Source organism: Pituophis catenifer, unplaced genomic scaffold, assembly GCF_029215685.1.
Source record: "Pituophis catenifer annectens isolate HBS135680 unplaced genomic scaffold, rPitCat1.0.hap2 SCAF_6, whole genome shotgun sequence".
NCBI lineage: Eukaryota > Metazoa > Chordata > Lepidosauria > Squamata > Colubridae > Pituophis > Pituophis catenifer.
In genome coordinates this window covers 34,944,226-34,960,981 of record NW_027256886.1, presented here as the reverse complement: position 1 = coordinate 34,960,981, position 16,756 = coordinate 34,944,226, and the positions used below count along the sequence as shown (strand labels likewise).

The 16,756-nt window shown below is 37.2% G+C and overlaps 1 protein-coding gene across 2 annotated transcripts in view; it reads right to left on the bottom strand.

Annotated features, from left to right (window-relative positions):
• Positions 1–16,094, bottom strand: part of GPC1 (glypican 1) — a 197,188-nt gene extending 181,094 nt beyond the window's left edge. Inside the window, exon 1 of one of the 2 annotated variants that reach the window (XM_070945541.1) lies at positions 15,922–16,094. In XM_070945541.1, the coding sequence (XP_070801642.1) occupies positions 15,922–16,081 (160 nt within the window). In that variant the 5' untranslated portion in view covers positions 16,082–16,094. Of the gene's footprint in view, positions 1–7,200; positions 7,243–15,921 lie in introns of those variants that run through there. The other variant, XM_070945542.1, reaches the window with a different exon arrangement.
• Positions 16,095–16,756: the final 662 nt, after the last annotated feature.

The window sequence follows — 16,756 nt, the reverse complement described above, 5'->3', positions numbered from 1 at the left end:
TGATTTCCTCTTTGGGGGTTACTTACCTAATAATTTGAATATGTCAGCGAGTTGAACTGGCATTGTATCTTCTGCCATTCCAGTATTAAAAGATTAAAGTTAAATATGAACTAGACATGTGGATTAGGGGAAAAAGGGATGATGGTTTGTACCTTTAACAAGCTCTGCCCATGAATCATCAAGCTTTGAAGGTCGATATAAATAGTATTAATTAATCTTACAATAAAACTCACTGGGATCAGATCCCTGCTTCTATTTATTCATGTTAACAGTGCTTTGGGTTTACCAATTATTTTTCTTGTAAATGTTTCAATTTATCCTCCTAAAAATAAAATCCCATTCTTGAAAGCAGGAAGTGTTTTAAAGCAAGCAATTCTTTAAAATGACATGTTCTTGCAACTGCCTATATTTTGAATGCCTTTGCATACAGGTCAAATATTTTCAGACTGCTGCAGTTGAGGGTTTACGGATGCCAATGACAATTATAGAATTGTTCTAAAATGTTATCGGCTCTGGATCTGTTTCGCAGAATGATTGCGGTCACAATATGACACATATAATATCCAATGTGTTGTGATTATTAGACCATTATCTGTTGATTTCTCTTTTTTTTCTTTGGCAAGAGTGATGCACCATCTAGAATAGCCTGCTTCCAGACATAAATTGTTCCTTGGAGTTACTAGAGATACTGGGAGAATTTCCTTATTGATATTGGCGGTGATCTATCTAAGATCTGGTCACACATTGTAACACAAACTTGACCAACCCTATTGAGATAATAGGGACGTCCTCCATTTGGTGGTGTCAAAATGGAACTAAAGCAATGAAATAGTTGGGAACACATATTAAGGATAACTACAGTAATGCTGAATCTGATGTAATATGAGTGAAAGCTTATCATTAAGCCTACTTTTTAATAGGGAAAGCAGCAAAGGAGCACATCTACTTCCATTGCATTAACATGGTCATATGCAGCAGAACACTTTAGGAAGTGGATATTACATTCTGAGCCTGAATAAAGCTTTAGACCAGTGAAATATCTTCTATTCTATTAAGTTTCTGTTGAAGATTGAAAAACCTGCTTTTAAGTCAATAAGTCTATATTGGTTTACATGCTCATGAATGCAGTGATATAGATTATTACAGCGTTTCTCAGTCTTTTTCCACCCATGGCCCCCTTGTTATTCTGACCTTGCTATTCTTCTATGGTTCCCCAAGTTCAGGTTCCATTTCTAGTTATAGACTTGGAATAAGAAAAGGTGTTCTCTGGAATCAACAAGTCAATATTTGCACTATAATACACTTTAGTTGTCTCTGTCCTCTCAGCATGTCCCTTTGAGTCTGTACATGTTTTAGTTTATTTGATTTGTATACCGCCCTACTCCCGAAGGACTCAGGGCAGTGAACAGCCAACAATAAAATACATAGATACAAAAAATTTAAAAACCAGATAAAATCAAATTAAATCATTTTGGCCCAGACAGATTAAAACACCCCAATAATTTAAAAACAGATTAAAATTTACATATTTAAAAAAGGGCTCCATTAAAACATCCTAGAGAAGCGGCTCCCAACCTTTTGGGCACCAGGGACTGGTTTCGTGGAAAAAGGGTTTTCCATGAACCGAGGGGGTGTGGTTTTGTGTGGTACTGGCATCCTGTGGATGGAGCTTTGTTGTTTATGCAGCCTGGTTGCTGACATGCTGTGGACCGGGGATTGGGGACCAAATGAGAACCACTGGCTTATTAAACAACTCTATTATAGTCAAGCTTCCTCTGTTAGTTGTCTCGAACTTGGTAAAGCTTCTCTGATACTTGAAAAGCCTGCCTGGTGAGGAATCATGCACTAAGAAGCCACAACAACTGACTTTGTATGATTGTATACCCTTTTTATATCCAATTCAGTTAAATCCTTCTCCTTCCATTTCTATGCTTCACAAATCCCCTGCTTTCTGTTTCTCAGCTTCGGCCACTGAAAATACTCTAATTCCCAGCATTCTCTCCCCATCCCACACCAATTTAAAGTATACCATAGAACTATTTCCATCAGATTTTTTTTGAAGATTGTGCCAATTTTCTTAACTGACAAGTATTCAGAATTAATACATTGGAGACTAATTTACATATATGATTCAATACAGAGAAAAGTGCATTTTTCTATAAAAAAAGTAATGGCAAAAAGTGCACATAGTAGAAAACCCACATATAACAATTGTATATACTAGAAGTGTGCATATGTATGAATATTTATGGAAACTTTTTCTGCTCAGTTCATAAATAGCAGACTAACCAAGTTTATTTATGGAAAGAAAAATCAGCAAAATCAAAACTGACAGTCTCACCTAGAGAGAATAAGATGAGGCTAATTAAGAGGTAACAATACACTTGCAAAGTCTCTAAAGACCTAATACAAAGAAAAAGATCTCTCTCCAGGAATAATATTTTTTAAAAGTCCTTTCCAAAATAAAGTTTAATTTAATACAAGAAATCTAATCACAAATTGTTAATGCCTATTTCAGAAGCTATTCCTTCCTACATATTAAGCAGAACTTGACTAAACACATCACAGATCTTGTTTGGATCAGGAAACACAGGCATAAATTTAAATGTTGTGTTTCTGCATTAAACTTGGTCTTATTTCTTAACCCCACCCAAACACAAATCAATGAAACATCTAGTACAATTTTGGACCAGTCAATTATATTAAAATAAACATTTAAAATTACTGACTCAGTTGTATGCTCTATTTCACAGTTCTGTAAAACAGCATCATTTTTTGCAAACAAAAACATCTGAATCCCCAGCGTTTGTGCCAATACAATACAATACAATACAGTAAATGGCTGGTTATACATATAACAGCTATCGAATTGTTCCAGTAAATCTGTTTCAAAAATGTCAGCTCCTCTGAAAAGGGGTCAACTTATTTTCCAAAGCACCAGAAAGCAAGACAAGAAACAATGGATGGAAATTAATCCAGGGAGAGAAGCAACCTGGAACTAAGGAGAAACTTCCTAACAGTGTGAATCATTAATCAGTGGACAAGCTTGCCTTCAAAGTTGTGGGTGCTTCGTCACTGAAAGTTTTTAAGAAACTACTGAAGACCTCCAAGATCCCTTCCAGCTCTATTCTGATTGCTTGCTTGCTTGCTTGCTTGCTTGCTTGCTTGCTTACAGTTAGTATGGTAAACTTTTACAAGTTCTTTCTTGTTTCTTATCAAAACACAAATAAATCTGTTCAGTAAGCCTTGCACAGGCTCTATCAATGAGACTGATGAATTATATTGCTGCATTTAAACTATATTATGCCATTCAGTAGCTTTACTTTTAAAACTTTTGCCATCTGTTACTGAAAGCTGCAGCCTACTGACCCAGCCTACTACTCAGTCACTCGTCATGCACAGACAAGCCTTTTGGTGTTCTTAAGGTGTGTTCGCTTTGTACTGACTGAACTTCCAAAGAGCCTGAGGATCACAAAAGCACTTATCTAAGACATTCCAGTAGGTTTAGATTATAACAGTAAGAATCATGATCACACAAATCCTATTTTATGAAGGAATACCATAATAAGGTATTCTTTCTTTTAAAAAATTATCAACCCATCAGACCAAACATTTACTCATTATTTACTTGAAAAGAAGGAACTCCAAATATAATCTACAAGTGAGAATAATATGACACATTCTTCCGGAAAAGAAAGGAATGACTGAGAAAAAGGAAATGTACTTAATATACTTGATATTTAATTTAGGAAATGTAGTTTACAAATAAGAATTATATGACATATTCTTCTGGAAAAAAAGGAATGACTCAACAAAAGGAAGTTTAGTCAAAATATTGTTTTACTTAAAAAAAACAAAACACCCAGTCTGAAATGTTATTACAATAAAACATTTTATTTTCAAAGTATTGCAATTCTGCTGTCAGTTTACACAAAGCATATTGTTCAAAGAAGTCTAGTCATTTCTCACTAATATGACACCTGAGATTTCAGAACCAATAAACATCATTATTATTTATTTCACTGTGCATTTCAGGATTGTGCTTGTTTTATAATTATATATTAATTGTATTGACCTACTCAAAATGTTTTTTTCTCATTTTAATATACAGCTGCTCTTCAATTTATGACCGTAATTGAGCCCACAATTAAAGTCATAAGTTATGACACTTGTTTAGCAGATCACCACATGACTGTATGCCGATTTTACAACCATTTTACGGCAGTCATTAAGCCAATACAGCACTTGTAAAGTAAACACTTCAGTTGTAAAGTGAACACCACAGCTGTTTAGTGAATGCCACAGTCATTAAGCAAGACCATTGTTCGCTATGAGGTTTTTTTGCCTGAAACATAAATGACAGTTGCCAGCCAAAATGTTATAAATCACAGTCACATGACAGTAGGATGCTGCAAACAGCCGTACATGAGGCCAAACTGCCAAGTACCCCAAATGTGATTATATGACCATAGGCTGTTGGCAGTGTTGGTGGTGGAGACAATTGCCAGAACTTCAAATCTGGGTTGTAAGTAGATTTTTTGGGGTCCACTGTAACATAGCACAGTCACTAAGTGGCCATTCATGAGTCAAGGACTACTTCTATTGCAATTGGATCTGGAAGACAGGCAGCGTACAATTTTTACAAATACTCAAAAGGAATAAAACAGTTATCACAGGGTTTATGTGTCCACATCCCATCGGCCAGTGTGCTTCTCTAGGTAGCCAAAAGAGCACCAACTATATATCAGAGAGCAATGAAGCCCACGAAGTACAAACATTATTTTTAGAAATAAATCAGAACGAGCCAATAGGGGCTTAGCATATTCAGGAAATCTAGAAAGCAGATGATGCATTTGGACAATAAACAATAAACCAAGCGAGAAAGGAATAAATAAGAGAAATATGGGAACAATGATACTGACTGACTGACTGCTGCAATATGCTTTGTACCTCATAGCAACATCCATCACTGACACAGCACTAGGAAAAGTTTACCTTTGAGCATAGATCAGAAAAATTTGGTCCTTATAATCAAAAAAGAAACAAAACAATATTATGAATGGGCTTTTTATAGTAACTGGGCTTGCTTTTGAGAGTTTAAGAAGAGATAAAATGTAAATGCCTCCAATTTTTTTCAATAACCACTTATTAATTTTTATTTGTAGACTATATTTGCTAAATTTAAATATCCAGTATATTAGTTAAATGGCAAGAGCAGACACTGAAAGTAAACTATAGTTCAACCTGTTTATTATTCATTAGAGGGCATCAACATATTATGCAATGAGTCTGACAGTACCGCACCACTAAATACTTAAGAATTATTAAGAAAATGAATGACAATGTGTTCAGGATGAGTGGGATTAAAAAGAAAGTCATAACTTCTTCCATTATAAATTGGTATATAAAACACTGAGACAAGATTACTACAACATCATGTATTCATATGATAAAACATTTAATACAAATCATGCAGGCAAGCATATGATCCTTTATACACAGAACAGTTTTAGTCAGATGTTAAAGAATTTTATTTTGGTTGAAGTTATTATTTGAAAGGAAACAATAGTATTATTATTAAACTAATTTAATGCTCACTTCCCTTCAACAACTCTGGGAGAAATGTGATCCTTACACTTTTCATTACCAAGGAACAAAATAAGTAGCAGGACAAATCCTCCATTTCCCATTTCTGCAAATAGTAAGAAGTATCATGATCTCTTCCATCTAGGAACTAATTGAAACCAGAGAGGGGTGAGAGTTTTCTCCAAGCGTACTTTTCAGATTGATTAAATAACATTGAAGGCCATAGCTAAACATGCTGTATGTGAGGCAGGATATGCAATTGCTTAAGAAAGACCACTGTCTGACCCCTTTCACACACATTTATTTTAAGGTAAGCACTTCCTAGATTACTGCAAACAGGAAAAACATATATGTGTGTGAATCATCTGTACTATCTTATGACAGCATGTATTTGGGTTTAGCTTTGCATGGCTGAGTTTGTTTTAGCCAGCACATTTGGAGTAATCTTTTCTGTAGCAGAGTCATTGCTTTACACCAATAATTTAAAAGATGTTAAGTGAATTTCATAGTTTCCCTGAGAGAACTGCAGTTTCAGCTATTTAAAATAAAAATTTTTAAAAAAGGCTGAAGGCATAAATTTAGATATAGCTTTGGTCTCAAAATTTGAATTAAAAATAATCATGATCAGATGTTCTTTTGTGTTCTTAGAACTCTGAAGTACCATTTTTAAGAACTGGGAAAACTTACAAGCCCTTCTAGATAAGGGAAGGAATTTATATAGTTTGCATTCTAATTTGACCAATCCTTCCATTTTTATATATAATTTAGAATAAAATTATATGACAAACTGTTGCATTTTTACACTTTTGCAACATAGTTTGAAATTCAAATAATGTACAAAAAAATTGCACATTATAAGCAATACATACTAAAATGTGGACCATGGACAAATACAAAAAACTTGTAAACTGATGATAAAAATGGAAATAATGAAATTTTGACAAAGAAAATTGAGCAAATCTAAGCCTGACATGAATTCCTATCCAACTGCTAAAATCTCTGGAATTTGCACAGGTTTCTGATTGATCTGTATATGTTTGTTTGTTTTTTAAATTATAGAAATGCTCTGGACCTGATATGAGCAAACATCTATCTACTATTAGCATAGAAGTGCTGCTGTGAAATATTGTTATTTTTGAAGAGTATAGAAATATGATTTAACAAACACAGCATAAATTTTACATTTATGAAGAGCTGAAATATGAAATATGTGATACTTTAGGTTAAGCATAATTAACATAATTCATTTGATAAAAATAACCCTAGGATGCCAGTTGTCCGTGGATAGACATCTGTAGGGAAACAATATGAAACAATATGGGCATTGTCCTAGTCTTGATATTTTTACTTCTAAGTAAAGCCATAAGAAAATGAAATGAATAGGCATGAGCATTTGTCATGTGCTATACATTTACATTTATTATGACATAGATCTGATTATATGATATTTAAATTCATGCTCAAAAAAACATATTACATATTAATTAGAAGAAAGAAGAGATGGTGTGGGATAGTTAGCTTTGAATACTTTAATTTACTGATAAATAATATTGATATCTTCCCTTTATGCCACCACTAACAATAAAAAGGGATGATTTAACTCACTGAACTTACCTGACAAAAGAAAACGTTGCTTCACATTAATATGCATAAATTTAATGCAAAAGATCTCTGAAGTAGCAAAAATGGTCTTCCAATTCACAGGAGCAGCCTTCCATGTAGATACACATTGAAGTAAAATACAAGCAAAAACCAAAACAGTTCTCCACTTGGAATAATAAGATCCAAAAACAGCCTGCCTCTCAGCATAAGTCACACTGTGAGTAAGATGGCCGATCTCTAAATTTGCTATATAAATAAGCACTATCGACCCATATTTTAATTTACTTAAGTATATATTGTGCACAATATCATTATCATTAATATCATTAATAAACCCAGTTCCACAGTTTGAACAATTTATGTTCTTAGAATTCTCCAGGAACCACAAAAACCAGCACTGTGCTCATAGAGAAGTATCAAAAGGTAAGAGACAAGAAAAAAGCTTTGAGGCAATCAATACACTTTGTCAAGGCAAATTTTGCCCCAGAAATGGTCACTTGACTCCAAAGTAGAAACTTCTGTGTTGAGGTCAGTCTAAATTGATTTGCTTTTATCCTCTCCTGTATCAATGCCTCAGAAGACAAGTAATCTGTAGCCAAATTATTATTCTTGTTTTAGTCCACTGGTTCAATAGTGTTTATACTCTAAATCTCAGCAGGCATATGTTTGCATCCCGAATCTCAGCAGGTACATCTTGTTTTGCAGGGCAGGAAGGAATCAAATGCAAAAGAAAAGATTAAGTTTAAACATAAGGACAGAAACATCTCAGATGAATTTCAATATTACATGGTACTTGGTCATGTGTACTAACTGATGGTGGAGAAACTGAATGATTTCCTCCATTCTCCAGCACAAATTACAACTTATCTAGAATAAATTAAATTAAATATTAAATTCGAGCTGTATGAGTTTCAAAATTCAACATGTATAAAAGTAAAATTGAAAGAGTGGTTTTTGCCCAATTAAAATATCTGCACTCAATATTTGGCAATTTTATTTTCAAAAGTGGCCATAGAATTCTGGGGAAAGCCCATTCTCCATCTTATTTCAGTCCCAGAATTCATTTTCTGACATTATTTTATTTAATATTGAAATTGTATGTACAGCACTCAGATTCATTGCAGTAGCTTGGTATTTGAAGGCATTTTGCTGCTGATTCCTATGTTACATTATGTAGAATCCTTCTCTTACCTGCAAGTTCCTCTTTGACTCTAAAACTTTGTTATGAGCAAAAAAACAAAACAAAACAAAAAAAAAAACAACTCAGTTCATGTAAATGGTAGGGTAACCACTTAAATAGTGAAGCATAAAGTCAATACTGTATAAACATTGCCTGTGTAACCATTTTTGTTGAGTCTTTTTGACTCTTGGTTACTGCCTAGACTAGGGTGCCAATCTCACGGCGTCACATTATCGTCACATGATGTATTGCAACTTTTTTCTCCTTCACTAAACTGGGGGTGGGGTGACTAGTATGTGACGCATTGAGGCCGTGAGTTTGACACCCCTGGCCTAGACAGTTCCTGCAGTTCTGTTGGCAAGATTTTGGAAGGGCTTTGCTACTACCTCCCTTCTAGGGCTAAGAGAAACTAACTAATCCAAGGACACCCAACTGGCTTTGTGCCTAAGGCAAGACTAGAAATAACAGTCTCCTGGTTTCTAGTGTGGTGCCTTTAACCTCAGCCTGATTCTTTTTGAATTCATTTTTACATTTACTAAAATAAGATAGTGTTGTTTTTTTTTTTTAAATTTCATCACATCCTTCAGGGCCAACATTTAAATTTGTTTTAAGAAAGTCACAGAATTTGCAGTAGAAGAAAGGCAAGCATTTGATTTTATACAACCACATCTTATAAACAAATTGAAGTAAACAATGAGAAAAAAATGAGATAACAAACTATCTTATCTTAAATTAATTAATTAATTTTATTAATAATAAAATTAATATTTATTAATTAATAAATAAATAAAGTCCATTAAATACCAAAATAACTGATTAGATACTTTTATCATTTGGCCTCCAGCAGCAGCAAATCAGCCATTGATTATTTCATAACCATAATAAAATAGATTACCACCATATTACATTAATTGTAATTATATTTTTTTCATTTTCTATCAGTTCCTTTGTCGGGCTTTCTCTTTGGCTTATAACTTAACCAAAAGCACAATTTAGAAAGAACTGGGACTTTAAAAAATAATTCTACTGGTACAACTGTTGAGGTTCTCTTCTTGCTTTACTGTTTTGAACAAAAATAGCCTCAGTGTCCAATTTGCAGCTTAATAACTCAATCTGTACACTAAAGATGTCAAACTCGATTTCATTGACGGCCACATCTGGCTTGTGTTTGACCTCTGGGGGCCAGGTGGGCGTGGCCAGTTCGATGTCACTTGTGTTGGGGGCGCTGTGGTGACCCGAGCGCTTTGCCAGTGAAATGGAGCTTGGGAAGGACGCGTGACACAGGCCTGGTCCTTTGCTGTTTCCAGGGCAGTCTTGTGGGCCAGATCTAAGTACCCAATGGGCTGGATCTGGCCAGCAGGCCTTGAGTTTGACATTCCTACTGTACACCATAACTAGAGGTATACAGTCAGGTCCAGAAATATTGGGATATCGACACAATTCTAACATCTTTGGCTCTATACACCACCACAATGGAGTTGGAATGAAACAAACACAATGTGCGTTAACTGCAGACTGACAGCTTTAATTTGAGGGTATGTACATCCAACTCAGGTGAATGGTGTAGGACTTATAGCAGTTTGTATATGTGCCTCCCACTTGTTAAGGGACCAAAAGTAATGGGACAATTGGCTTCTCAGCTGTTCCATGGCCAGGTGTGTGATATTCCCTCATTACCCCAATTACAATGTGCAGATAAAAGGCCCAGAGTTCATTTCAAGTGTGCTATTTGCATTTGGAATCTGTTGCTGTCAACTCTCAAGATGAGATCCAAAGAGCTGTCACTATCAGTGAAGCAAGCCATCATTAGGCTGAAGAAACAAAACAAACCCATCAGAGAGATAGCAAGAACATTAGGCATGGCCAAAACAACTGTTTGAAACATTCTCAAAAAGAAGGAATGCACCGGTGAGCTCAGCAACACCAAAAGACCTGGGAGACCATGGAAATCAAGTGTGGTGGATGACCGAAGAATTCTTTCCCTGGTGAAGAAAACACCCTTCACAACAGTTGGCCAGATCAAGAACACTCTCCAGGAGGTAGGTGTATGTGTGTCAAAGTCAACAATCAAGAGAAGACTTCACCAGAATGAATACAGAGGGTTCACCACAAGATGTAAACCATTGGTGAGCTTCAAAAACAGGAAGGCCAGATTAGAGTTTGCCAAACAACATCTAACAAAGCCTTCACAGTTCTGGAACAAGATCCTATGGACAGATGAGACCAAGATCAACTTGTACCAGAGTGATAGGAAGAGAAGAGTATGGAGAAGGAAAGGAATTGCTCATGATCCTAAACATACCACCTCATCAGTGAAGCATGGTGGTGGTAGTGTCATGGCGTGGGCATGTATGGCTGCCAATGGAACTGGTTCTCTGTATTTATTGATGATGTGACTGCTGACAAAAGCAGCAGGATGAATTCTGAAGTGTTTTGGGCAATATTATCTGCTCACATTCAGCCAAATGCTGCAGAACTCATCGGACAGCACTTCACAGTGCAGATGGACAATGACCCAAAGCATACTGCAAAAGCAACCAAAGAGTTTTTGAAGGGACAGAAGTGGAATGTTATGCAATGGCCAAGTCAATCACCTGACCTGAATCCCATTGAGCATGCATTTCACTTGCTGAAGACAAAACTGAAGGGAAAATGCCCCAAGAACAAGCAGGAACAGAAGACAGTTGCAGTAGAGGCCTGGCAGAGCATCACCAGGGATGAAACCCAGTGTCTGGTGAGGTCTAGGCGTTCCAGACTTCAGGCTGTGATTGACTGCAAAGGATTTGCAACCGAGTATTAAGAAGGGAAAGTTTGATTTATGATTATTATTCTGTCCAATTACTTTTGGTCCCTTAACAAGTGGGAGGCACATATGCAAACTGCTGTAAGTCCTACACCGTTCACCTGAGTTGGATGTACATACCCTCAAATTAAAGCTGACAGTCTGCAGTTAACACACATTGTATTTGTTTCATTCCAACTCCATTGTGGTGGTGTATAGAGCCAAAGATGTTAGAATTGTGTCGATGTCCCAATATTTCTGGACCTGACTGTAGTACCTCTCTACATATTCTGTACCAATTCAGTTGAAATCAAAGTAAAAAATGTTCATATGTAATCACATTCAATTACCAGGCAACTGAAAAAACAGAAGAATAAACAGAACAGGAGGAGCTCTTAATTATCAATGTATTTCTACAGTGGCAATCTACTGCCAATTCTTTCTCTATATAAATATTGGAGTTGGGTAGCAGAAAACAAACAAACTGTTAATAGTATCTCCTTGGGATGTCTAATTATAAGTTGAGGCATGAAGTAAGAAAGATCACTATATTTGGGACCTAAAGAATAGTTTGCCTAGACCTCCAATAAAGGAAGATATAATATTTGCAAAATGTCCACTAATATGAAAAGAAACTATATCAGTAGAGAAAGATTTACAGGAAAGGCAGAAGACTATGAAGGATGTCTCTGTAAGGAACAAATAAGTTAAAAATTAAGAAAACAAAATTGACTCTTTATAACATTTACTTGTTGTATTTACTTGTAGGTTTTCCTTAGCAAGAACATTAGCAATTCCCATTATAAAATCCACAACAATTCCCACACTGTCTAAATCACATACTTTAGAAAAACATGGCGAAACCTGTGTTAATACTAAACTGATATTAGCACAACACAAATATGTCTTTCTATAGTCTTTATTCTTAGCCAAATCAAGGCTCATGGACCACCTTAGGTTCTGGACAGCTAGTAGCGCAGCCCCACAAGATCATAAACTTTTAACATTATGTGATTTATATGCATTAACTATATTGTATATTTTATATGCAGCCCAGGGCAATTCCTCTTTATTCAATGCAAGCCAAAAGGTTGGACACCCATGTTCTTATCAATTTGAAGTGCATATGACAACCACCAATCAGCTACTTGAAGAATTCTCTTTTAAGCACAGAGCTGACAGTGCTATAAGCAGATGGTTTATAGCAAAGCATATTTCCATTCTTTTTTTTTCTGCTTCATTTCCATTATGTTTGTCTTTTTCTGTGCCTTCACTCAGTCTGATTCTTGAACCAGAATGCTTATAGCCAGAGATTCAAGGACATAGCTCTGATAAAATACTTATGTTGCTGGTATACTAGATACCACTTATGCTTTCCTGCCTTAATGTTCCACTGGACTGAGAGCCATTTGTATCTCAGTGGAGGTAATGGTTGGCACCTCTGTTATTCTGTAATTTATTGTAATGGACTAATCTAGTCTCAGGCACTTTGCTTTTGAACATGCCACATCTTGTTAGGGGGCCTATGCACAACCCAGAAGGAGTTTTACAAACAATGCTGGTGGAGGCTGTAGTCCTGTAGCATGTCATTTCCCATAGTTAAAAATGGATTTTTTAACATTAAAATGAGGTGAATAGGCTAAATTTATGGATGTCAAAGGGGCTATATTAGTTATTCTGCTTATTTCTATATGTTGCCTGCAACTATGTGAGGAAGGACATAGTGTAAATGAATCAAATTGATGTAGGCTATAGATAAGCCACATTATTTCATAGTTTTGGTGGTGGTGGTGGTGAATGGTTTGGTTTGCTGAGTCCGGAATGAATCCAGCTAAAGAGGGCTGGTCACAAACCTCTAGACATCTTTCTTTTAAAATGTCTAAGTTCAAAGGATCTGGATTTACACTCATATATCGATTGCACTCTCTCTTAAGTTTAAAACCAAATCCATATTCAGAAAAAATATGAGTGTTTTATATATTAGTGTTTTATATATATTTATATATTAGAGTCAATCTGCTAGCAAAAACTGGTGTAGTCATATTAATTCTGTTTGGATCACAATTCTATTATGTTATCATTATGTTTATGTATTGTGATTTTGTAGTCTTTCTCTTGGGTTCTGTTGAATTTAATGTAAGCCACCCTGAATCACTTTGACAGCCATTCAACTATTTCAAATAAATAAATAAATAAATAAATAAATAAATAAATAAATAAATAAATAAATAAATAAATAGGAATCCTCTAACTAAATAGCAAAGACATAGTGATAAGTGAAGCATCAAATGTTTTCTCTTAATACTACCAACATACCAGCAGCCCAACTTTTTAAAAATCAAATACATAAAATTCAATTTTTAGTTAGTGTTTTCATTTCTGATTTTGCATCAGTCTGCATCAGTCTATAGCCAAGAAACAAAAGATACTATTTTAACTATTGGAAGTTGTACTTATTCCTATCCTAAGCATGTTTACTTTACTACAGACTTTTAAATAACTTTCTTCCAATAATTTTTCACAAGATTACAATTTCATACAGCAACCAACATCCTCACTGCAGAAAGTTAAAAAGAAAAGTCAGCATTTATTCAAGTGTCCTATAAGATCTTTACTCCTTATACCCGTGATGGTGAACCTAAGGCATGCGTGCTGGATGTGGCATGCAAAGCCATCTCTCCGGGCACGCCAGCCATCGCCCGTTGCTCTTCCGGTTCCGGCATGCAAGTGCACGCTGGCCAGCTGGTGTTTGTGCACGGGAGTTCCAGAAACTAGAAAAGCAGTTGCCTGGTGGGCATGGGTGTGGCCAGCTGGTCTTTGCACACGCATGCGTATCAGATATTGGAAGACCATGTGACCGGCGTGCGCTCAGCTTCCCAGCACACGCATGAGTGCCAGGAAACTGATTTTCTGGTTTCCGGCGCTCCTGCATGTGCGCGCCGGGTAGCTGTTCTTCCAATTTCTGGCGCTCCCCTGCACGCTCACGCGCTCCCGTTTTGGCATTCCCGTTGCTGAAAAGGTTCGCCAACACTGCCTTATACAATACTTAAGAATAATTCAAAACTGAGGAAATCCAGTATTACAGTAAATGAGGATGCATCAGACAACTGAAATCATTCTGTAGGGGGCAGTTCAGTCCAATATGAGAAGCAAACATTCCTTTAGATTTAGAACTTCAGTTTTATCTGAATCTAAGCTCAAACAACTGAAGAGGCCTCTGTATAATCTACTAGCCGGCACTCAATGCCTAAAAAGTGTAGCAATCAAAACCCACTATATTATAATTTATTTAGAACTAAGTGTCACAGAAATGTATTTCTATGCAAACAATGTAAAATTGACTGAGAAGCAGAATTTGAATGATCAATGTCATCCTTACTCTGAAGTAATCTGCTGCCGAGTTTCAATAAAAAAAGTTCCTAGGTGCCAGGAAGAAGATATGATTTTTTTTCAATTTATAAATTTCTATAAGTATGAGAACTACAAAAAAAGGAAAGTTGCAGAGAGAAAGCAAGATAGTCAAATTATATTATTTAATAAGCTTGAAGTTCTTGCTATCTTCAACTACAGATTTCAAACAACCTAGCATTTGTGTCTCTTTTGTCAGCTGGTCTTTAATCTTCCCCAATCGGGATGAAACATACCATCTCTTATTACCTTATGGCATTCTCTAACTTTGCAACCAATCACAACTTTTCTTACTATCCACTACTAGACTCATGACTCAAATTTTCTCAAGCATTATAGCCACATGCTATGAACAGTGTTTTATTTTTAAAATTATACCAGCAAATAACATCCCTCCCCCCCAATATCATGCAGCAAAGAATGGGAGGAGAATGGGAAGAAAGAAGAAAATCTCTTCCTGGTAAATATAATTCAAAATATACAGTTTTGAGACAGAAGCTGTCTTAAATGTGAGCAAAAGTCACAAGCTCTAGTTTTAAAAGAAATGTTTGACACAGGCGTTTTCACAGAGATTCCAGTCTTGGCTTCAAAGCTGGTTTAGGAAAAACAGACTATCCACATATTAAACTTCCTGGCAGTCGAGGCTGTTTAGAACCACTTTTAGTATCCTCCATGATCCTGGGGAAGGGTGGTGGTTGTAACCCTGCAGTTTCAGAAAGTTAACAGAGGACTGCCAAAAGTGGGTTTAATAAAAAGAAGAAAAAAAGCATTGGCCAATAAAGTGGGAGATGTGAAGTTCCTCCATCCTTTCCAGAGCTTAGCTATTGCTAGAGACGTTAACATTCTTTTTTAAATGGACCCAAACTGATTAGAATAGCATCTATGCACTACAATCAGCCCTCTTTATTTAAAACCCCAGAGAATGTGGGGACCTCTTAAATGAACGGGACACTGTTCGTGGCTTAAGCGCTTAAAAATACCCGGGACATTCTTCAAGTCACATCTAAAAGCTTGATTCCTCATCCCAGCGGTGCTTGCATTTATTCAGGGGAAACAAGCACTTGGCCCAAGCACGAAGACTTTTCCTCCCCATTAGCGAAGGCTCAGCTGCTGGAATCGATTTGCTCTCATTTCCTCCTCCTCCCCCCTTTTTTTTTTCTTTTCAAGTAGGCTTCCCGACCCCTCAACCCGCCTGCCTGAACCCGGCACCCCAGGACCATCTCAAGTCTCTCCTCAGGCTACTGGAAGTGGGCGGCGGGCTTTCCCGTTAAAGCGGCTAGAAATCCCTTTGTTCGCCTTGCAGAAGCCGGGGCGGGGGCGGAGGGGAGAAGGGAAAACGGCGCAAAAAAGGCAGCTTACTCACCGGAGATCTCCGCCTGGGGAACCACGTTCGGGCTGAATCCTTTCGCTCCATAGAGTTGCCGGAGCTCCGAGCAGCTCCTCGCCTTGTTGCCACCTTCAGTCCTGGCCGTACAGGTCGCGGCGACACACAGTAGCCAAAATCCCTCCGGGAAGAAACGCATCCTGCCGCTTGTCCCCAATCCCTCGTCTAAAAGGAACCTGCAGGCGCCGCGGGAGGAAAAAAATAAAATAAAATAGAGGAGCAGCGTCCCGCCGGTCTCCGCGTGCCGCTCGGTACTCTCTTTTCAAGAGCTCTTGCTGGTGGCGGGGAGGTGATCGCTCAACCCCTCCTTCCGCTGGGCATCCCTCCCTTCGGATGCCGTCCTTTTTCTCCCCCGCTGGCAACAAGCAAACCCTTCAGGGGGAGGCGGCGAACAATACAATCACAGCGCGCAGCGCACAAGGTGGCCAAGTCAGCGGTGGGGGTCAGGCCACTTCCAGACACGGAAGAGGCGGCCAAGGGGCGCGCTTCCCAAAGCGAAGAGGTGAAAGGTGGGGAAGAGGCTGAACTTCGATATAATGCACAACGGCCGCTCTCAAAAAGCAGATCCCGGCCAAGGAAATTCTCGCGTGCCGGCTCCTGAGATCGGCTCCAAAAACAAATGGAGAAAGTGGGAGGTTGCATAGGAAAACAAAAAAAAACAGAAAAAACCAAACGGAGCTTTTGTATACAATGTATGATGATGATGATATTATTTTTTAAAAAATCCTTTGGTTTTGGTTTTAGTTTTTTTTTTGTTTGTTTGTTTTAAAAAGCACCGTTAAAAGAGACGTTTCATCTTTCAGGTCTTGCCCAG